General features: G+C 39.4%; 1 protein-coding gene across 3 annotated transcripts in view; it reads right to left on the bottom strand.

Moving 5' to 3' along the window:
* Nucleotides 1–23,164, bottom strand: part of LOC121067299 — an 89,974-nt gene that overhangs the window by 44,987 nt on the left and 21,823 nt on the right. For all 3 annotated transcript variants that reach the window (XM_040551601.1, XM_040551599.1, XM_040551600.1), the window contains exons 15-23: nucleotides 21,332–21,524; nucleotides 18,250–18,377; nucleotides 15,294–15,494; nucleotides 14,182–14,303; nucleotides 12,931–13,159; nucleotides 9,705–9,907; nucleotides 5,444–5,599; nucleotides 4,086–4,176; nucleotides 3,050–3,187 (exon numbers count right to left, since the gene is read on the bottom strand). In XM_040551601.1, the coding sequence (XP_040407535.1) occupies nucleotides 3,050–3,187; nucleotides 4,086–4,176; nucleotides 5,444–5,599; nucleotides 9,705–9,907; nucleotides 12,931–13,159; nucleotides 14,182–14,303; nucleotides 15,294–15,494; nucleotides 18,250–18,377; nucleotides 21,332–21,524 (1,461 nt within the window). The remainder of the gene's footprint in view (nucleotides 1–3,049; nucleotides 3,188–4,085; nucleotides 4,177–5,443; nucleotides 5,600–9,704; nucleotides 9,908–12,930; nucleotides 13,160–14,181; nucleotides 14,304–15,293; nucleotides 15,495–18,249; nucleotides 18,378–21,331; nucleotides 21,525–23,164) is intronic.

Raw genomic sequence — 23,164 nt, 5'->3', positions numbered from 1 at the left:
ATGGCAGCTCTTCCTACTAAATCAATGCAGATTTGCAATTCTGTGTGCTCTCACTTACCCTAACTTTATGATATAATAATTCACTGGGATCACTGAAAGTCACAGAAAAAAATCATTTCTCACTGAGCAAAGGCATAATGAAACTGTAGAAGCAGTGGAGTCAGAGGCAGCACCCAATTTATAAATCAGACATTCTCGACATTCAATCAGCTACAAATAAAATACAAATATTCCCAAATATTCACTTTTTCAACTATGTACAAATAATTGCATATCCAGACCACTTGTCTGGAAAATGATTTTGCCTCCCTATGAACAGCCCCAGTGGATCCTGGTATGATGGAAACTCAGAAAATTCTGCATATTTATGCAAAAAAAAAATAATCCTAATTTTCAAGAAGGAATGAGTGGTAGTTTTCTAAGTTCTTAAAGTCTTATTTCAAAAGTGGCACAGGCACTTTGTGGTCCAGCTTTCTTTCGTTTTCCCTATTAGTTGCAGGTGAGCTAGGAAGGACACCAATTCCCTTGCAAGTCAAGGAGAACTATTGTCTTTTGAATAGATTGGGAAAGGGAGAGACCAAAATGGGGAAAAAAAAAAAAAAAAGCCATGTTTTGAGAGTTTACTGAGTTCCTTCTTCTAAGTACAAGCCTGACATGGTTTAGTGCCAGCCTTCATATGGGTCTGCCCAAGAACACCTCTGCTCTGTTGTAGTAGAAAATGGACCTTTCACCCAGAGGATAATTCTTCCTGCTTTGGCTGAGCACAGGGAATATACAACTTGTATTATAAAAATGCGGTCTGTAACTGCCTTAGAAGTGAATGGGCAGACATGAGCAGTGTCATTTCTGACAAGAGGACATCATTCTTGAGAAATATCTCTGCCTATAAAAATGTCAGCATGGAAAAGCCTCCATATGTTTGACATGGAAGTTATAAATATATGGAAATTTGCTGTTCCGAACGTCTTTAGACTATGAAACCAGTATTGAACAGGCTGGTCTGAGTGAAGGCTTATGGAAGGCCCACTGGGCTGGTTAAGTCTGTGCCTTTCATGGCACAGCCTGCAGGTCTTGGCTCTCAACCATCTAGGTGAGGGAGGTGTTTCATGTGGACCCTAGGATATGCCAGGGGCCTTGACCTCTTTCTGAGCATGGCCAAAGGACACATACCACCCACAGCACTCGGGGGTCCCTCACTGCAGACAGCCTGTGATATCTTGATAATATATCCAGCGATCTCTCTTTCCTATTCAAGGAGGGTATATAAGATTTTTTTTCCAGTTTTACTTGTTAATCTGGCATAACAGATGCATGAGCTCCTTATCATTGCCTCTGTTGGTCATATTAATTGTTCTGTGTGAGTTTGATTGCCTAGCTAATAGCCATTGACTGTAAATCAGCAAAGACTGATCCAGAATGGATGAGGCAGCTGTTAAGTGATTTACAGAGGAGAGGAGACATCTGAAAACAAAAATTGCATCCTATAGAAAATAAGTCATTCACCATTTAGACAGGAAAAATGCTCCAAATGCTTGGAAGATCAATCCTTTTCACCTCGGGGGATGATGAGCTGTTGCCAGAGTAAGACTACTCATAGTTATCAGCAGAGACACACAACGCCAGCAGTTTGTATGGCAGTACAGAAGAATGATTTGGGAAAGAAACCAAGGTTGGAACTGTTCATTTCTGCAGAGGATTTCAGTGCCACAGGATTTGGCTAGAAATTAGCCAGGAAGTCTCAGACTTGTCATAGAAAGGGAAAGGAAACCAGGGACAAATGAAACCCTGGCCTCTCTGGTACTTGCTGGTCCAGTGAGCCCTGGGAGCCAGGGCTCACACAGCCAGCTGTCCCAGGAACATGGCCTGGGTGCTGCCCAATTTTCCATTAGATCAGTCCATGGTGTGAAGGGTTCCTGGTCAGCAGCACACAGGTAGTTCTGCCAGCACCATGCTGAGCAGATTTCTGGCCAGCCATCAGGACATCAGTTTGCTTGGGCTGATGGACTTCAGCTGCATGGTGGTGCCAAATCACTGTCCTGCTTTATGTTAGGGCAGGATACAAGCCATGCAGCTGTGAAAGAGGTTTGTTCTGATGAAGTTTACAATCTTTGGGGTGAGTGTTGGCCCTAGCAGCTCCCTTACATGTAAGGAAAGGAAGTATATAGAAACTATATACTATGTTTTGCTCTAGGAATGGCAATTCATGCTCAGGAGCTTGCAAGTCACAGCAGCAGAGGATATCTTTCCCTCCCCTCCCCACACTGCTCTGAATAACCTAAAATGAGACAACTGGGAGCCATGATGAAGTGTATTTGTCCTTTTTAAACTTAGTAAGAAACTGATGTCACTTAAGAAATATTTTAGCCTTTTTCTCTTATCTGGTTCAAACCATCTCTAACAACTTTTGAACGATCTGCCTAATTTTAAATTCATTTGACAAAAGAACAGAGATCTCAAGGGTATAATGTTGCAAATTCAGCATGCAGCTAAATTGGGGATCCCTCCTTCCCCATGGAAAAGGCACCAAGAGTTCAATCCCTAGCCATTTTGCTTGACCTGCTCAGCTCCCACTGGCATGAATATTTCCCATAGGAAAGAGTGTTGACCATATTTCTGTTCTCAGAAGACAGAAGAAATTAAAGCGGCAGGAGCTGATGGTATCGCCATCCCAGAAGAGTACATATTTCAAGGTCAGGTTGTGATTGCTAGCCTTCCTGCATACTACAGGCTATAAGATTTCATCAGTGCCTTTTGAATCCAATTCATCTCCAATCTCTTTCAGCCCTACCTTGAGGTATATTTTTAGCTATGCCTCATCACTCACCCAACTAATAAACTTTAAATAAATCACTGATGTGACACTATTTATTTTTATGTCATATGCTAATACACAATCCCTGCAGTTCCTGCAGTCATCAGTGATGCTGTTCCAAGTGTTGCACAAGACCAACATCCAATCGATTACAAGCAGAATTAACAGATGCCCTCTTTGGGCTAAGTCTGACAAAACCCATTACTGGTGCAATGTGAGGAGGAAGGTGATGCTAACCTTTATGTCCAGGGTATGGGCAGGCTGGACCAGGTAACAAAATGAGGCTTGCTGAACAGCTGCCAAAAGAGCATTTTTCTGAATGACCTGGCAGGCAAGGATAAGTTGCATGTTCTTTATTCCAGATGGACACAAGAGCTAAGGAGAGTGAAAACAACGAAGCATTAGGCATTTTATGCATTAGCCATTTACTAGGCATTGCCTTGGCAGTTTTGAAGGTGGTTTGCGTTACAGATATCACTCTTTGTCTTATACTGCTTCAGCATCTTAATTTAGTGAAAGAAAGGGCAAGGGAGCATTCTGCTACATTTATAGATGTTATCATCGAAACATGAGTAAATGTAGAGATCAAGAAAACATTTAGTTCATTTGTATTTAGTGGGCTTTATTCTCAGCTCTACTCTGCAGAGCATGATGTTACCAGAGCATGCAGCAAAGTGCAAACAGGCTGGGAACTGAGTAGATACCAAATAAAATACATTTGTTTTTCCTTGACGAATTTTTAACTACATGCCACTCTGCTGTAGAGTACAGGTCATGAGTGAGTTGATGGCAAGAAGGAGACTTTGAGAACAGCTTTAAAGAAGAAACCTCCACGGCTTGGCACTGTGCAATACTGCTTTTATACACTCATACAATAGAGGAAAGGACTTAGAATGCAAAATGGCACTGAAGACCAATTGAAGACCAAAACAATTTCTTCCTTTACAGAACTCTCTACAGTGTTATTACTATGCGTGCACACAGCCACATGTATGCATCCTGCTCTATTTAATAAAGTTCCTCAGACAAAATCTTGCTGACTTAACGAGTTTCATCCCAGTAAGGATGTCAGAATTAGGCCACAATCTGAACAACCACATTTTCAGTGCAACCTTATGAAGTTAATTACAAAACAGTACACTAAATTATACTATCACTCAAAGTGTAGAAAAGTCTGTATTGTCTAGCAAACATATGGTTGAGGCCCTTACACACCCCTGCAAATAAATAATAATACATATTCTTCACTTTTTCTGCAAATTAAATCATTCACCTGCATAACAGCATCTCTTGTACGAAAACTAAACTTTCCAATATGACTGTCGATTTCTTGAATGCTTAATGGTAAGCTAGATGGGATATATCTGCAATAGAAATAAAATTACCTATAAACATAAATTATGACACAGATAGAAGCCAAACTGAGGATGAAAGGACAATTTAGTTCCTAAATTAGAGATCTTAGAATGTTGCTTTAGTTTTCAGAAATAGTTTCCTAAGAAAAATAATATCACTTATGAAGTTTTGTGCTTAAATTTACAATGATTCACTAGCTCTTCCTGGATGAGCTCGGTCTAAACCACTGAAAAATCTGCTTGTTCAGTTTGATGATGTCTTGCTGGCCTTGTATTGGCCAGCAATATATAGTAGAATAATTGGCCTAACTTTTTTTTTTTTTTTTTTTGCACTGCTCTCCTGTCTCCTTTACTTTGATGTTCATCACTGGCCATGATTCAACTTGCAGCTGAAATTTCATTCCAAGTTGCTTGCAACTGCTAAACTTTTTTTGGAACAGCCTGATTTTTGCAGATGGCAAGAGCGTACACAAGTGAATGGTTATACAAGGAACAGCACATGACTGCAAGTGGTATACCCACAGGTAGGAAGAGAGCCCTGTTGCCTTGTTAGCAATAGGGAATGACAGGAATGCCCTTCCTAAACGTGGTAAGAAAATTCACAGGTTGTTTCCTTTCTTCCTCCTAAAGCTTGGTCTAAAATACACACAAACACACACATAAACCAGTGTGTGTATATGTACCAATTCTTTAAAAAGTAAATCAAAGCAAACGCAAAATCTACTTGTTCCAGTCACTTTTCCCAGGGGAAGAGGGATGATGATAGATTGTATTATCCTTGTGCAGAGATTGGGTCTATTTGTAGTCACTGAGTGCAAAACAAAGATCAAAGTTGTCACTTCATAAAGTGCAGTATAACTCTAGAAGAATAAGCTTTCACCATGCTCAGAATTACGAGTTTACTCATCACAGTTCTTGAGGTTCTGGTTTGCTACCTTCAGGATTTGGGGCAGCCATTTTCAGGATAGGCTTGTAGGGCATCTCTCGCTTTAAAAGAGAATGCATTTTAGTTCCAAAACTGTCACTTTTCCACACAAATTCTGCTTCTCCTCACTTTCACTGTTCAATGTCTTTAAATTAGAATTATTTGATCTCAGGCTTTATAAAAAAGGAAACTAATCATATACCATTTCACATTTTCCATGTGAATAATTTTATATAATTTATGCTCTGAAGTTTTTGTGGCCTATATTTGAGCCTAAGCAGTTTGAAGACTTGGGCACATCCAACCTAAAGAGATTATGTCCTCTGAAACACAAAAAAAAGTTCAGTCTACCTGTCAACACAGCTGTCATCTTCCAAGAGAGAGGTAATGAATATTGGCGGGAGATGGTCTGCTTTCTCCTTGTGAACTGCAGATTCAAAGTGCGCTGGCCTCAGATACAAATGGAACTCCCCAAAACCTGTTTCCACTGCAAAAGCCTTATATAACCTAGAAACAAAAACATGTGGATGTATTTGAAAAATTAACTTTCTCTCTGCTGTAAGTAATGCACACCCAGAAATTTACATCCAGCAGGTTCACTTCAACAAAACATCTGCATTCAACTTCAAATATTTCTTGTCATCTGAAATAGTATGGTAGACATGAAGCAAACAAATACTGTAACCAGATAGCTGATGTTTGCTTGGTATTTACCATTCAATTGATATAGACAAGACTTATAAACAGTAAGCTGAGAGTCTACGGTGTCACAAGGAAAAATTAAGAGAAATATGCTAATGGTCCTATTTATAAGGGACTATATTTGGCAGAGAGGTGAAGAATATAATTTTAGACAAGAAACTGGGAGGAAAACTTACTGTAAGAGAGGAGGTTTCAATAGCCAAGCACAGCTCAGACACATTATTACTATGAAAACACAGACTTCATAACTTCAGAAACTTTTATTCTAAAAGCCCCAATATGACAAAACCCCAACACAACCTCCCCAGTATAACAAGTGATCAGGGCAGTGCATCAGCAGGTGTAAACACGTGGTGTAGATGTAACCACTAGCTCAGGAAATCTCTAAAGCACCAGAAGTTGGACACTGTTTATACTCCCTCCCTAAGGATCCATCACTGTATTCCTTCAGATACAAGACCAAAGAAACACTGATCTGATCTGTGATCATTCTTTTCATGTAATACAAGAAGACGGCATAAAGAGAAATGTGCTATTTAGTACAGACTGCAAAGGAATAAAATTATCCCTTCCTCCTAACACATCAGACAGGTGCTTTATCGATCAATAAATCAAGTCACTGAGAAGGTATGTTGTGAGAACGTTATAAAGACATAAATGGGACCTAGAAGTCATGGTTCTCAGTTCTTTAAAATCAGGTAGAATTCCCCTGCCTGCAAAGTTAGGGAAAGAAAAGGGAAGGAGACAAAATAATTTATGAAAGACACCATGCACATCACTCAATCACATGGAGCACAGCCAAAATCAACTCTAAGGTCTTAAAACAGAGTCCTGTGTAATGACTGCAAATGCTGCTCTCATAGTTAACCAGTACAAACACATGAATAGCCTATACAGCACAGACATCAACACACAGATAAGCTTAGCGGTACTGCACAAAGGAAAAAAAAAAAAAGGTAAAGCAAAAGAAAAGGTGTCCGAAAGGTGAATGTGTCAAACAAAACCAGAGAGAAGCAAAATTCAGACTAAATCTGCACCATCTAGTTTTACTATTCTACCAAAGCACGTCCTTTTTCATCAGATGATGGTAGAAGGAACTACCATCTGGATTGAGGAGCTGAGGAACACTGAAGAACAAAGCGAGAAGGGCTATCAGGAACAGTTCATACAATGTAAATGTGTACTTATGAGCTTCCACTCCAGGCATGGACAGACAGACAAGTAATAGGATTAATTCTTGCAAGATCACCGAAAAGTCTGAAAGAAGATATGGTAATGAGGTAGATGAATCCATAAATGTAGGTGCACTTATTTCATGTTACTCTACATAGCAGGAAAAAAAAATAACTTACTAGCCTTTCTGACTTTTCAGTCTGAATCTGAGTGTCTAACAATTCATACTATAATGAATAGTGAACTTCGTCATATCAGGTGAGGATGTAGAAATAGCCTCTCAAAATGTCACCCTGAATAAAGTACGCATGTTTATACTGGCGTTCAGACTGCCTTAACCATCTATTAAATGAAGATAATGTTATGCTTTAATGGCCTTACATATGCATCATGAAGTCTTACTTTTTGTCACTGAATTCTCATCCTTTACCAGAAAAAAATGACAATTTACTGCTGCTTTTCAGGGATTCCTAGGTATGTCATCTCCGGTGAGTATGTCCTCTTAGACTTGATCCCAAAACAAAGGCCAGTAACCACCCGATCAGCTCATCCGTCTCCTCTGGATAACTTTTACATCATTTGACAAATATCAATGAAATATGACATGAAGATAGGGCTTTCAAAATACTAAGTTCCTACCAGTTTCATGAAAAAAGGTGAATTGATACTGATTTTTCAACTAAATGAAAAGTTGCAGTGTAAACTTACCCCATATTAATTACCAGAAAAAATGTGTATGCATGCATGAGTATTGGAACACAAAGATAACTCAACCAGAGGAATAAGTTTAATTAAAACCTGCATTTTATTAGAAATCTGATAATTCACACAAGAAACACAAATTACCAAGAAAAGACATCTTCTTGCTTCATGGACTCACTTGGGTTGAAGTAAATGAACTTGTTTGTTAGTTTGCCTAAGAAAGTTCCAGATTGCAAATTACAGATATTCAAGAATGTTTTATTTTAATGGAGAAGAGCTGTGACAGAAAATTAGGTTTTCCATCAAACTAAGTTTGCATGGTCTTGGTTCACATATCTTAAAGATATGTCTAGGTTTTCTGCTGCTGAAAACAAACGCTTCTGACTTTTTGATACAGAGCATAAATTTTCCAGAAGAAAGCTTGAAAAAGAGTTGAGACAAGGAGAAAATATAACTGGAGTGTCATCTATCTAATACACACAACTTTGCTATTGCAAGCAATCACGTCCCCCAAATCCTTTTCATGAAAGAATCAAGCCACATTTTAAAACTGTGTTAGTTTTCTACCTTCCGCTCTTTTTGTTACAGAACTTTGTTGTCCGATTCTTAGAAATCTCCATTTAATTTCCAGCTTAAATTTATTCACAGTGATTAGATCCATTTGTTCTGCTGCCAAAATTGGCCGTTAGCTTAAATAACTGCTCTCCATTCCCAATGCTTATCTTACTGATTTATTTATAGGGAACACTCATATCTTCTCTCAGCCTTCATTTTTGCTAGGACAAACAAGCCAAGATCTTTCATTTGCTTCTGTAAAATGCATTCTGTATTTCCCCTCATCATCCTATTAGATCATCTCTGCTCTCCTTTGAATCTGAATTTATCTTTCCTGAACACAAATCTCCAAGCTATACTTAATAATCCAGGTGAAACCTCACCAGAATCATGTACAAAGCGTCAATTCTCCCTATCTCTATGGGAAACAAAACTCATTGCCTGATTCACAGTAAGATACCATGACTTCCTCCCCTGCCATGGTTGCAAAATGTTGGTAGTTTACAGTCATCCAATGGCCAGACATACAGTTCTTCCTCCTCCTCCGCTGCTTCCAAATAATAAGCTCAAAGCTCATGAGAGCTTTCTTTCCTAATATTACACATAACCTTAAGCTTTGTGTTATTAATGTTTATCTCATTCCTACTACCCCAGTCCTTAGAACCACAAGTTCTTCTTGTAAGATATTCCATTTATTTTCCATATCATTTTTATCTTCCAGCACTACAATGCCCTAATTTTAATAACACACTCTTATGCTTTCTACTGAGCTCATTAATAAAAACATCAGGTAATATGGAGTTGAGCAAGTTGAACTTTAGCAACAACATGCCTCCCCAAGTCACTAGGTCAATACTATCCTTTGTGGTCTCCCCATTAGCTCAGTCCTTATCTTTGTCTTCCTGTACAAATTGTCGTCATCTCCAGCTTGTGATAATTTCCTAAATGCAGGACACTGACTTCCTTTGTGTAGATTATTTTACTGTGTTCACAAGGATCAGTACATCCAGGACAATTTTTATGCTTTTCTCTTTCTGGTAGTGAAAAAAGCTTGTGCTTCTTGTATGCCTTTTGTTACATTGCAATATTTTTTCATAAGAAGGCAGTTAAAATAATCATCTGCATCTTCACATTCATTCGATCAGTGAATTCCTCCTTCTCCTTTTGACAAAATTTCAGTAGGATCACAGGATTTCCATTTTCACTGGGCAAAGGGCCTGTTCTGTTAAGCTTTGATGAGCAGCCTCAAAAACGGCCTCTGATCTGTTTCTCAACTTTTGAATATAGCAAACCTCTGTAATCCCCACACCACATTTCCACGTGACAAATAAATGTATCTCCCACAACACAAACGGAAGTGCCCCCTCTCTCTCTGATTTTTTCCAGCTATAGTAGCTGGCCAATTTAAAAGTTACTGTCTCCTACAAACCACATCTCTCTTAGGTCATCATAGCTAAACAGGCACTACTAATCCACTAACCTGGCTAACTGTGCACTCTCTGTTGCCACCTCTACCAAGCGATGGCGGAGCGTGACAAGCTCCAGGAGCGTGGAGAAGGAATCCAGTATCAAGAACTGCCTTCCTCTGCCTTCCATTCTTTCTTCGTCTGCTCCCATCTCTAATAGTGATAAAGCTATCTCTTGCACCAGCATGGGGTCCTCTATCAGCACCTCTGCAAACAACTGCAAGGAAAGGAAAAACAGCCATCATTTATCTACGGATGACAAAGTTTTTTAAATACTTTAGGGAACTGATCTCCTTTTTGTTTTTCTTCATGACTGAAGTTGCTTCTGACTTGCAACACATGAAAGGTCATGACTAGGTCCACCCTGACCTTTCATGACCTCTAGAAATATACTGGAGTTTTTTCCACTTGTTTCCAAGGTAGAGACACTGAATCTATAATCCTGAGTTTACACAAAGGACTTAATAAAGTCCATTTCCTGGAACACAAGATATTTGCCTTTTATTATTACTATTGTTATTATCAGAATTCTGAAGGCTTTCAGATGTATATATCCTTCTAGAGAAGGGGCTCTGTAACTTGATTCACATTACTAGGCTATTCCTCCTATAAAGGATGTGCAGATCCCAACACATGTGCCACTGTAGGTATGATATTTCCAAAACAGGGACAGTAAACTCATAAGGTCAGCTAACTCAGCAGAGCTAGAACCCTCTTCTATTGGGATGGTAGAAGCCCCCAAAAGAGCAGACATCCCAGGGAAGGAAAATGCTAAAAAGCTGCAGCTAGGTAACATGGAGTCGGACAGAAGCTAATGGCCCATTAGCTGTTGTGCTGCGGCATTGTTAGCAGGAACAGCTCCTGGCTCTGTGTGTAGGAAAAAATTTTCTCCGTCTCTATCTGTCACAGCTTGTACAACTGTGCCACTCTGCTCATGTCACACAGGCAGACGTGGCCACTATTATAACTGAATGGCTTCACGCTTTGCTGCTTGTGATGAGTGAATCACAGAACATGAGGAAGTCTGAACCCAAGCACGCTGTTATTAGTAACCAAGTCTAGATTTCAACACCTGCTGTTTGCTAAAACCTTCACAGCTACATTGAAAAAAAAAATAGAAAAGACAACACCCCAAAGTTAAGGGTCGGAAGTTGTGCAACTTTATTTTGTCCCTCTTTCCCAGCATTTTACAATGTGCTTTTGTAATTCTGTGACTATGGATGGGTGTGACACAACAGCCTATCTTCATGTGCTCCCCCACAGAATTGCTACAAAGAGAATAGCATGATCCCTATTTCCAAAGAGGACAAGAGAAGAGCAAATAAGCTTAGATCACAGCAAGGCAAATCTGTGCTAGACTTTAAGGAGAACTTGCTAATGGTGATGCTGGTGAGGCACTAGAATAGACCATGTCTATCATATGGCATGCCTGTGAACAGGACATTTCTTTATCTCATGGAAATAACATAAGTATAGCTGATCCTGGCTTGAGGTAAGAGAAACATCTCCCAGCTTCCTAGGGATCATTTGATTGTGTAGTTCCAGAATTCGCTTTTCTTTTTATATGGCCTCTCCTATATTTCTTTGTAGGAAAAGTATCTGTTCCCAGGCTGGCAGCATCTGTACCTCACCCCTGGGTAATTTGTTTATTACAAAGCTGAAGGATGTTTAGGAAGTCATATGGGGAATAAAAATTGGATCTTGGAAAACCTTCATTAGTGAAGGGTTGGAAAAACATGGAAGAATGAGGTCTAGGGTCACAAATGGAGCAGTCCAGGAAGGTGAGAAATGTTGATTATGGCACACAGTCATAAAAGAAAGTGATCATGTAAAGACTGCATCATCATATCTATGCAAAAGGAAACCAAATTAAATCTGCACTGGCAAAGGCAAATTTCCTAAAATTTAAATGCATGACTTTAACAGCGTTAGTGTCTTCTAAACATTGCCTTCTTGCATGCATTTGTCTCATTTTTAGCTTCTCTTGGAGGAAAAGGAATGGGAAAGAAATTTGCCTTTTCCCCTTGGCAACAGCAGGGTGGCAACTCCAAGATCCATGTACAGATCTCTGCCACTGACTTGTTTAAAATTAAAAAAGCAAAGAATCATTTGTCATCTGCAGTGTGCAGGAAGAGTGGAACACTGCCAGTGGATTTTATTGGCATCAGAAGGATGCTGGCTAAGTAATTTTGGGGATTCACTCTAGGGCAGGGAGGAGAGTATCTGAGGTGGCTGTGCCCTTTTACCTTGCAATGGTTTCTGTGTTTTCTTACCCACCACTGCCTCCACTGCAGGCAACATGGATGACAGTAAAAGCTAACAGCTCCTCATGCCCACTTTCAGTGCTCAGACCCAAATCAAACATGGGTGGCTTAGTCCAGAGATGTTACTGCAGTGACAGTGGAAAATCCTGATTTGCCTCATGTTATAGAAAAACCAGGGAACACAGGAACATATTTCCTCCCTACCAAACATGGTGCAATTGCATGTCTTCCTTTAGTTTATGATGGCCAATCTTGGCAGCAATGAAAATATAGCATATCACTACCTATTGAGCCTTTCCAAACTTTAACAATGCTTCAAAGCATAGCTGTACTATGAACATGTAGAGAAAAGAAATAAAACCATTTATTTTCCATTTCTGGCCCTCAAGCATCAATTAAACTGGCTAAAAAATAATATATTTTTTTAAATCAACCCAATAGAGACATCTAGCATCAATAATTTCATTCAAAATAATTAGTATTTATCAAAATTATAACCAACCAAATTCAGAGTCCTACACCAGGAAATTGTGCATGTTATAGTAATAACCAGCTTCAACTATAACAATATTTGCTTTAATGTCCAGTCTTTTTTGTTGTTGTTGTTGAAGGACTGTAGACAAACACATACAAAATGGAGACTTACTGTGATCTCATATTGGTTTAAACTGTGGTGTTCTGCTTGTCCCTCAGCTGGTTGTTCCCATTTTGTATTGTTGTGAGATCAAGAATTCAACATTTGTGTTCATTTACAGAAAAAAAAATCTTATTTTTAAGGTGGATGGAATGGATCTTCACCAAGCTTGGGAAAGTAATTGAACTGATATTAACAATTATTATTATAAATTATTATTATTACTAAAACTAAACAACAGACATAACTTAACCAACAAGCATAATTGAACTAAGCAAGATCACAGTCCTGGACATTTGGCTGTAAACAGTCATTACTAACACAGGCAAAAGTGGAACTTACATCTTCTTGAATCTGAGAGCTGTAGAAAGATTGTGGTTTTTCCATAGTCAGCCACTCATCAAGTACTAGCTGAAGTAGCTGTTTTTCTAAATTAATCGCTTTACTGGCTGTTTTGGGTCTACACATGCTGTAGAATTCCTGGTAGATATACTCAAGAACTTTGGGGATCAAGGACACCAGACCGAGAGAAGGGTGAAACTCCAGCAAATAAATGTTCTTCAAAGTAGGACTTAAAAACAACAAAAACAAAGAATAAATAGCTCTCAAGTAAGGCTCTTATAAGTTGCATACACAAGGAAACCTTGAAATTGCTTATTTGCAAGAATAAATTGCAATGGCTTTAGATGTACATAAGAAATTAATCATCAAATCTGAAAATAGAACTGAAGCCTTAATAAACATAATTACATTGGAATACATCTAAATAAGTCTTGATTGCTAATGAAAACAAAATGTTTAAAATTATCTTTTGTTAGCAGACCTGCTTTATTAACCACATTTTCATGCCCATTATGCCCACCCATTAGAAGTGTCTGCACTTGAAAATAAGCTCTCAAATAACCAACACAAAATCAAAATGTGTGCAGTGGGAAGAGTAAGGGCAAGAGGTTTCACACAGAGGAATTAAACCAGAAGGGGCCAGAGGCAAGGGGCTCTTGGCTTCTAGGTATGTATTAGATGCTAAGGAAGTTCTTCACATAACCCACAATGTTGTGCAGCTGCAGGGTGGGAAACATGGTGCAGAATTACGCTGTAAGTAATATGTAGCTTTCAGGTGTGAAGATACAGTACATACCTATCCAACCAGATGGTTGGGCTACAAAGGATAACAGACTGTGGCCAAAGGGCAGTGAAAGCTGAAAAGCCACATCTGAGTACCGATGCAGTGAGTCTAAAGCTACGCTAATGTGAAGTACCCACTTTCGTGGTTACTGTTTAATATTCTGTCCCCATAGGAATATTAATATCAAGATGAATTAATCAAATTCACTGTCAAGTTAGAGCAGAGCAAAGGTGGTGTGGGACGAATCACTCTTCTCCTTTGAATGCTTTTCTGGCACATCCGAAGGTATACTAAATAGCATGAGACTAAATAACATGAGACATTTCTCTACTGCCTGATTTATCTTAAGACTGCCATTTTTTCAAATAGTCTTGCTTTTCAGGTGCTGGATCCCAGATTTTTACCATCAGTCACAGAAACTAGAACAGAGTTACTCTACAGAAAAATAAAATTGTAAAGTTACTCACTGGCTAGTGTTAAGAGAGATAAGTTGCTTAGCAATCACATTATAAGGAAGTCCAAATTCACTGATGCCACCTTTCTGACCTTTCTGCCAAATCTTGTGGACATAGTCCCTTTGAACATCTATCTGAAAATCAGCAACAAACGTAAGTGACATTAGCCAAGAAAATACAAAAACATAGAAATCAGGATAAAAACAACACATTATTTAAGCACGATCTGTTTAAATTATTATTATATAATAAATGTGTTGTATATAGAGAGATTATATTATTACTATATATAATTTTGAGTCATTTATATATGTACCCACTCCAGCTGAATTATTTCTGCTAAAATTATTTCGAAATCTTTTATATTCCTTCAGAACATTTGAGCTCCAATGATGCTGGCAATGCTCCATTTTTACTGCTAACAATATGTTAGTATTCGTGGCAACAAAGGCATAACAGTAGCTTCTTGTACCAATATCAAAACTTCCAGCTGTAGACTAAAAGTTGTGTTAAAAAGGATAGCTAATTAAACTTCTGAACTTGCAGCCTATGAAATCAACATTCAGAGAAAAGAAGTACCTTGTACCAAGATACAGAGGAAGGCTGAGGCAGATTTTAAACCAGAATAAAAATCTGAGGCTTTAAAATGTTGCGCTTTAATTATTAGTGTGGGAATTCACAGCTATCTGAAATATACTGCTTTTTACACTTTAAAGTACAAACTTTGTTTATATGGCCTTACTAGGGTGAGAGAAGGGACTTTAAACAGGACTACATCCTTATCCACTGCATTACAGAATAACTATGGATATATATATATATTTTTTAAGCTTCTGCACCTCTCAACTCCTATTTCTAACTGTCTCAACTAATATCAGATATGGCTTTAATGTGCTTTATGAAGCTCTGCAATCTTTCCAACACTCTTTCTGATATTGATGAAATAATAGCATTTTACTTTTGAGTTTTAGGCCTTCCATTTACAAAGCATCCATAGACTTCACTGTTAAACTATTACCAACCTAACTTAACACTGTAAACCAATGCAAACTACAATCAAAGCTTCCCATTCTGGATTTCATCTCCTGCTTGCCCAGGATGGATATGCTGTAAATTCAACCTACTTGTTGGTTTACTATGTCCCTCAGCAGCTGGTGATGAAATTGTAAACAGATGCATTCATCTTTGTAGGTATTCACAAAATATTCAAGCTTGAGATCAAACCGCGGATGTTTATGCATGATGTCAATTATTGCTTGGGCCAAAACAAATCTTTCCTCTGGGTCCAAAGCATGTTGGTAAGCTTCAAAGTAAACATCTAAAAGCTGAAGAGATATTCAGAAGCACGTTTAGAATTGTTTATTCACCCAAATATTCATTCTTTTTTGGCAAGAGATTTCTGCATATGGAGGTTGCCACCTGTATCAAACCAACAGTGACCTGCCATGGCATCTTGTTTTTGGCACAGGATATTACTGGGTGCTTCATCAGAAGGATCAGGAACAGAGAATAGAATCACCTGCCCACAGGAGAAATTTCTTCCACACCTTGCGCAGTTAACATGCTGAAGCATACTGTAGCATAAAGATTTTTATTATACACATTTTTCCCCTTGAAAAGTAGCAAGACAACGTACTTACTACTCAAAAAACACCTACTTCTTTCCAGATCTAATCCACTCTCTTTTCATTTCTTTTTTTTTTTTTGTCCAGCACACATACTGGTTTCATGTCTTTGAAAAACTCCGTTTTCCCCTGACCTGAAACCAGCAGATTCGTGTAAGACTCTCAGTTATCTCACATGGCAATGACTGTCACAGTTACTTGTCATTTCTTGGAGAAACTCCAAATTAATTATAGATGTGATTAAAGATGTACAAAGACACATGCCCTCTTCAGGCTCCTCTACCAAGAACAGATGTAAAGTTTAATTTAAATAAAATAATAATAATTGCAAATTCCCACAGCCTAGGACAGAAAAAGAAATGTGCCAACTTTTTGGCCAGTGGCAATTATGAGATTAAAAATATGAACTGGTGGTGCTGTTGCTTCTGGACAAATTGGTTATATCAATATAAAAAGAGCTACAGTAGGCTGTTTTGCATTGACACAGAAGTAGAAACTCACCCATGCTACTTTCCATGCTGAGACCAGAAGACTGTGGAAGAGGAAGATGCAAAACATCTCAGAGGTAACTCAGTAGCTAAGAATGGAGATTTCAATGGAAACAGTCAAGTTCTCTGGTTTAGACCTGTCTGACCTGAACTGCTCTGCACGAAGCTAATACAGTGCTTGAGCAATAGGCCACAGACAAGTTTTATATTGGCTAAGGCAAGCTGTCTCAGCTGCTGAACAAAGGGCTATTGTTTTCTCTCAGAAAGAATTCTGTCCCAGCTGGGAACAAAGCTAGGGAGATGCATTTCTATTTCGTTTGAGCTAAAAGCAAAAGACCTCCAGGAACAGCACATCTGTACATCTAATCCTGCCTAGAGAGTTGGATTGTAAGAGTAGTTTCAGAATATGCTCTGATGTTGTTGAAAGAGTATTAGTGCATTGTTGGTGTAGGAGTTTTATTCTTCTCTACTGGGAGTTTTTTTTTTTTTCTTTTTTTTTTTTCAGGAAAAGAAAGCAAATTTCTTTATACAGAAGGCCTGTGATAAAAATAAAAGGTAGATTTGTTGAGGTAACTTCATACAGCAATGGAAAGTGAGATCTATTGGGACAAGAGCAGAAACTCAGTGAAGTAGGCAATTAGATAGTATTTTATATAGTTGTCACATGAAGCCCCTCTATGAAAATGGAAGGGGGACCTTAGAAGAGTTCCTAAACTACATACAACTATTTTAGTTTAAAAGCTTTTCTATTTAAAGCTACTTCAATGGTACACAGGAGATTCCCTAACACCCCCTGGCATTCCTGTTTTGAGAACTGCCCTGCACTACTCCAGGGCTGAGAATAAAACATTTCAAATGTGTGAAGGTGACCTTAAGTAGTGCCATTTCTCCCTGCTTCTGAAGTGGGCTATCTGCTCTTTCACACTTCCTGACGCTCACTGTATTGTCCTGGGGTCTGGTGAGTCCCATACATAGAAATATATTTCCAAGCTTCTCTGGGGCTGTCACTCTGAACTTGTCAAATCTTCATCTCAAGACTGAAGTCTTTGGGCAGAAACACTACATGCATTCATGTCCCATGGCAAAATATAGACGTGTGACTAGATTCGGAGAGTGGAAGGGGAAAGCAAGCAGAATATGCAGCACCCCTAGTGAACGGCAAAGCTACAAACCACTTAATATGCATATCTACTGTTTTTTAAAAAAAATTGTTATACCATAATAAATGTCTTTTTGTGCTCAAGTAGATTAACTAACAAAAAAGAAACAAATTTGTAATATACACAATAATATATACAGTTCGTACTGACAAAAGGATTATTTTTATGGTGTAACAAGCAAAATACCTCTCTGGTTCCCTCTGACAAAGGGCAACCCAAACGATGACCCTAGCCAACTACAGACTGAGTCTCTTCTACCTAGGCTTCACAAAGGTACGATGATTACAGTTCTAATGACAGACATAAAAAATTCTCTGCAGCAGCCCCAGGCAGCAGGGATAGCCAGGACCACAGAAAAAAATGGCATCTCAGACTCCCTGGTGGCCCAGGCTCCACAGAGCTTGACCTGGTTCTCCCAGAATATTCTGCAGTTTTGCTCTGGAGATGGCCTTGTCCTTTCCAATCACCCCTTACACTGATGGGTGGTATCACTAGGGCCTTGCAGAAGTGCTCCCAGCCCCCAGCACAGCAGCTGCCTAACAAGAGCAGTTCTGCCCCAGTGTTGCAAAGCCACTAAATGGAGTCCTTTGGACACAACTTAGAGCACCCAGTAGCTCCAACCTCCTGGGCTCAGCCCAGCTAACAGCAAGATCCCGATGCATCTGGAACCTGTATCACCACCCGTGGTCACCAGCTCTAGCACCCATGTGCATTTGCAATGAGAAATGCTGCTGAAAGGGAACCTTAAACAACCTTAAGTGGACTGATTGCAAGTCACTATTTTCAAACCAAGCAAAGCTTCTGTACCTGGCATTTTTTTTCCAAGAGAGCAGTTTCACAGGTCCAAAGGTCAAGCAACACAGCAAATCGATCCACAGAGGCATGTGCCCAGCCAAGGATTTTGCTGCCACCATACTTCCCACAAGTTACATTGCCTAAGAAAAAACATAAGTAGAAAACAAGCAGATGCCAGTATCAGAGGGGTTTCCATATGCCTAAAGTCCCAGGGCTTGTGGTAATTATTTTTATTTATAGTCCGGGATTGTGGTTTTTGCTTGCCAGGGAACCCAAGGCCAGGAAAAGATTTCAAGTCCCATAGGCTTTGGAGGGTTCCAGAGTATTCTGTGAGGCAAATAACAAGTGGACCAGGCATTTGGTTTAACACATCTCATCTATCATCTTTTAACAAAGTAAAGGCAAGGGCTGGAGTTCAAAGAGACCCACATCAAGAAACAAAGCCAGAGAAAGCACAATAAAACTATTGGAGGAAAGAAAAGAGATGCATAATTCTTCACAGCATCAAATCATGTTGGGATAATCTTCTCCTCCCCTTCACTCTCAAATCAAAGAAAACCAGCACAGACTGATCAAAGAAATTTTACAAAGAGATACACCAGGTGCCATGGTTTGGGCTGGGACAGAGTTAATTTTCTTTGTAGAGTCTCATATGATGCTGTGCTTTGGATTTGTGATGAAAATAGGGGTGATACCAGAGGGATGTTTCAGTTGCTGCAGAGCAGTACTCACACAGAGCCAAGGCCCCTCCAGCTCCTGGTGCTGCCCAGCCAGCGAGGAGGCTGGGGGTGCCCCAGGAGCTGGGAGGGGACACGGCCAGGACAGCTGGCCCAGGCTGCCCACAGGGATGTCCCACACCCTGTGGTGCCGTGCTCAGCGATAGCAGCTGGGGGAAAGGAGGAGGCAGGTGGGACATTGGGGTGATGGCGTTTGTCTTCCCAAGGAGCCGTGCCGCAGGGTGAGCCCTGCTCTCCTGGAGGTGGCTGAACCCCTGCCTGCCGATGGGAAGCAGCAAATGGATTCCTTGTTCTGCTGCGCTTGTGTGTGGCTTTTGCTTTGGTCTCAACCCATGAGGTCTGGCACTTTTACCTTTCCAATTCTCTCCCCTGGGGGCAGTGAGTGAGAGGATGTGTTGGGCCAAGGTGCCTGATAGGGTTGAGCCACAATGCTTGTGCAGAGTGCAGACCCAGAGGAGAGTTTTCTTTTCAGATGGTTTGCTATTAGAAAAGTCAGTCTTCGTAAGTTAAAGATTACTGTGAAGGAAGTAAAAAGATCACTACAAATATTTCTGCATTAGCACCCCATTAGAAATCCTGAAGGAAAAATGATTTTGGTTTCTTGTTTCTTATACAATCTAAATCATACCTAATTTTGACCAAAAAAATGATAAATCAAGCGGAGCGAATCTGAAATGTTTAGAGTTTTACAGAATTAAAATTTAGTCTTGGGGTGAATAGAAGAGGTTTCACCAGCTACTCTTCAGTTCTAGACTTTTAAGAGTCTTATCTTTCAAAAGTTGCAAGAGAGTCATTTGAAGTGCATGGTTACTGAAGAAGTCAGCATTACAAGCATTAGTGTCCATGGCAGTTGAGTTCCCTGCTTCTTCAGCATGTACTTTCTTTGTTCACCCACAGAAAAAGACCATAACAAGAAGGAAAGAGACCATGACAAGAGGTCCTAGCTTCCTAAGAAGCTAGGACAGGCTGTACATTACTAGAGGATAACAAAGTGACCTAAAAACATAGGAACTGCTATATCAGACTACCAGAGTACCCTACCTCGTTCAGTAGTCTGTCTCCTGTAATGACAATCACAGAATAGTTGAGGTTGGAAAGGATCTCTTGGGATCATCTAGCCCACACCCTGCCCCAAGCAAGGTCAGGTAGAGCAGGTTACCCGGGACAGCGTCCAGATGAGTTTTGAATATCACCACAGATTTCACAACCTATCTTGGCAACTATAGTAGTGTTTGACCACCTTCACATTAAAAAAGCATTTTCTTGTGTTCAGATGGAATTTCATATGTTTTAATTTGTGCCCATTGCCTCTTGTTCTGTCACCGGGCACCGCTGAGAAGAGTCTTGCTCTCTCTTCTTCATTCCTTATCATTTTTTTATACACTTGATGAGATCCTTCCTGAACCTTCTCCAGGACAAACAGTCCCAACTCTCTCATACAAAAAAATGCTCAAGAAGAAGGCCCACAGTGAGGACCTTCAGGGACTCCAAAGAAGGTCCTAGCAGGCAGTTAGGCATTCACATGTTTGTACGAATAAGGGTTTTGGTCATCTTATTCTTTGGCTATCGCCTGCATTGTATGCCCACACATTCAGTTTTGGGGAATCACACTAAAACTCCAAAAACATTATCCATATCCATATAGAAAGTTATTCCAGTGACTCAATAATATTTTCTGCAATTCTCTGAATATCATACATGTACGTGCCATTTATTTACTGTTTTCTAATGGCCCTTCCCCCCTGCCCCCCCCCCAGTTTTCTAGCTTCTTCCCCCTCTCTATTCTAGAAATATGGCCACTCATTTTAGAAATCTGTAATCCAGTCTACCTCATCTCCATTCTGACTACAAAAAAGCAGCAGGAAAAAAAAAAGTCTGTAAACATCAATTATTTTACAGCTTCATTTTACGAACTGAGAAAAGTTCAAAAGTGGTTGGAGGTAAATGTAGTTTTGCAGAAAAGCAATCCAATACATTAATTAAAAGACATTCAGAAACAATTAACATTTTTCTTTGCTGACTTTCTCTATGTCTTGAAGATGTGCTTGCTTGTTATATTACTTAAATACATCAGTAAATGTCCCTTCTGTGTTATTTTCCCCTCCAGGATGACTTTGATGTCTATTACCCTGAATAAGTGCACAACTTTGACATCAACAACATGTGACATGCAGTTCCATGTCTCAGTTAGATCTTTATACAACATTCATCACTTAACTAACAAGGAAGATAGAGAAAGGTCCCAAACATCCAGTCAGAACTTGGTCCTGTAGATATTCGAGAAGTCATAGGATCAGTCTACCTTAAAAACAGCAAACCAAATTAGCTACAGGTCCAAAACACTTGTGATATCTTACTTTTATCTTTCTCAATGTACTGACTGGCCACAAGCAGCAGCTGGTTCTCAAGCTCCTTCAGGTCCTCTAAAGCCACGTCATATATGATGTAAGCCCCTCTCTGGTCCTGTGTGTGAATATATCCATCGTCACGAGTGTGAAAGTCATCATGGTTTTCCACCTCTGCAAACTCCATGAACTGAGTGCTATGCACCTATGTGTGAAAAATACCCAGAGACACAGAGATACAAGCAGTCAGTTCTACAAGGATTGCACTTCTGTATAATCTGCATATCTAACAGTGGACCAGGCCTAGTAACATGGTATTTTGTCATTAGCAAAGAACAGTAAAATAAAATATTGCTGAAATATTTTTTTCCTGGTAACACCTACACTGTGATTTCATTTATACTATAATGGTGTAACACAAACTGTACGAAATTTCTATTGTGTCTAGTTTTTCCTTCAGGCATGTAAATCCACAAAAAGCACCAAGGAGGTATCAAAACTGGAAGATAAGCTCTTGACCTGGGGTACAACTTCTTCTCCTTTATATAATTTAGCTCAAATTTGGCAAAAGAAGTCTTAAATTCTGCCGTTCAAATATGAAGTCAACATATTTTGTAAAGCCTTCTTGGGTAATAACACTGGCAAGATTTGGAGATAAGCTCAAACACGAAAAGACTTTAGCACTAATTAAAAGGAATGGCCATTGACTGATGTCCCAAATTGCTCTAAGGTCAGAAGTTGTTCAACAGAATACTTTAAGAGTGAGTTGTTAAGTGAGCTGAAAAGCTTAACACTTTCCTAAAAAACATCAGTGTTTTTAAAAGAGAGTCATCTCTGTGTGCAGTGAGTCACTACTAACTTGGTAACGCCCCAGGCAAGAATTCAGTTACACAGTCAGTAGAAGTGGCACAGTAGGTTTCAGAATATTCTGTCTCTTCACTAAGAGTGCCACAAAGGCAATTACACACATCTATCTTTAAGTGTATAATTACAGAAATTAATCTCCCCCTGTAAATAAACAGTATATGGGTATAGCAACATGAACCTTTAAAATGGTTCTTTTAAGAAGACAGCAAGTAAATATAAGCTCCTGGTTTTCCACTGTTTGTCTTTATTTCCTTGTTTGTAATGCACCTTTGTCCTCATTTTAGTGCTGAACCATGGTGCACGATATATTGGCACTTCCTCCTTTCATTGGCTTTGCTAACATTTGCCTTTACGAAATCCGCAATGCTACCCAAACTATCTGCTATCACCTGGATGTGTTAAAATTCCGTTTTGAGAAAGGACAGAAAAAAGGAAAAGGTATTTGCTTTAGTCATGGCAAACTTAGCCAGTCAAAAGTAATTGTGCTGGGAAGTACAGCTTGCCAGCTTCATAGATCTACGTTGAATCAGAATTCACTCTTTACCATAAAGGTAATGAGGGAGCCCTGCAAAACATACACGTAATTTGAACATAATCTTGGATCAGCCTGGTCAGAGATTCCTTTCCTTTTTTTGATACAGTGTTCTGTACTCTCTGTTCTTTCCTTGTTCTTCCAAATGGACTATTTGTTTCACCACTCTTAGTGACAGGCTGAAGAATTTGTTAAAGGTTAAATCAAAGCCCTTTGCAGAAGAATTAAATTTTACTTGGTTTAGGTAGATAACTGAGCAAATACTGGTCCAACTTCCCCATAGAAGGTAGAGGGGTTTTCAATTGTGTTTTTAAATACCCTCATGGAGAACACTCATTGAAATGGCTAACCTTTCAACCTCTTGAATTTTTTCAATGATTCCTGCTCTGTACCATACCAAAAAATCTTGATTAATGACAACTGCACTCTGCAGAAAGGGCACGTGA

The sequence above is a fragment of the Cygnus olor genome, chromosome 3 (assembly GCF_009769625.2).
Source record: "Cygnus olor isolate bCygOlo1 chromosome 3, bCygOlo1.pri.v2, whole genome shotgun sequence".
Taxonomy (NCBI): Eukaryota; Metazoa; Chordata; class Aves; order Anseriformes; family Anatidae; genus Cygnus; species Cygnus olor.
Note: the sequence above shows the minus strand (reverse complement) of the source record. Positions and strands in the feature narration are given on the sequence as shown.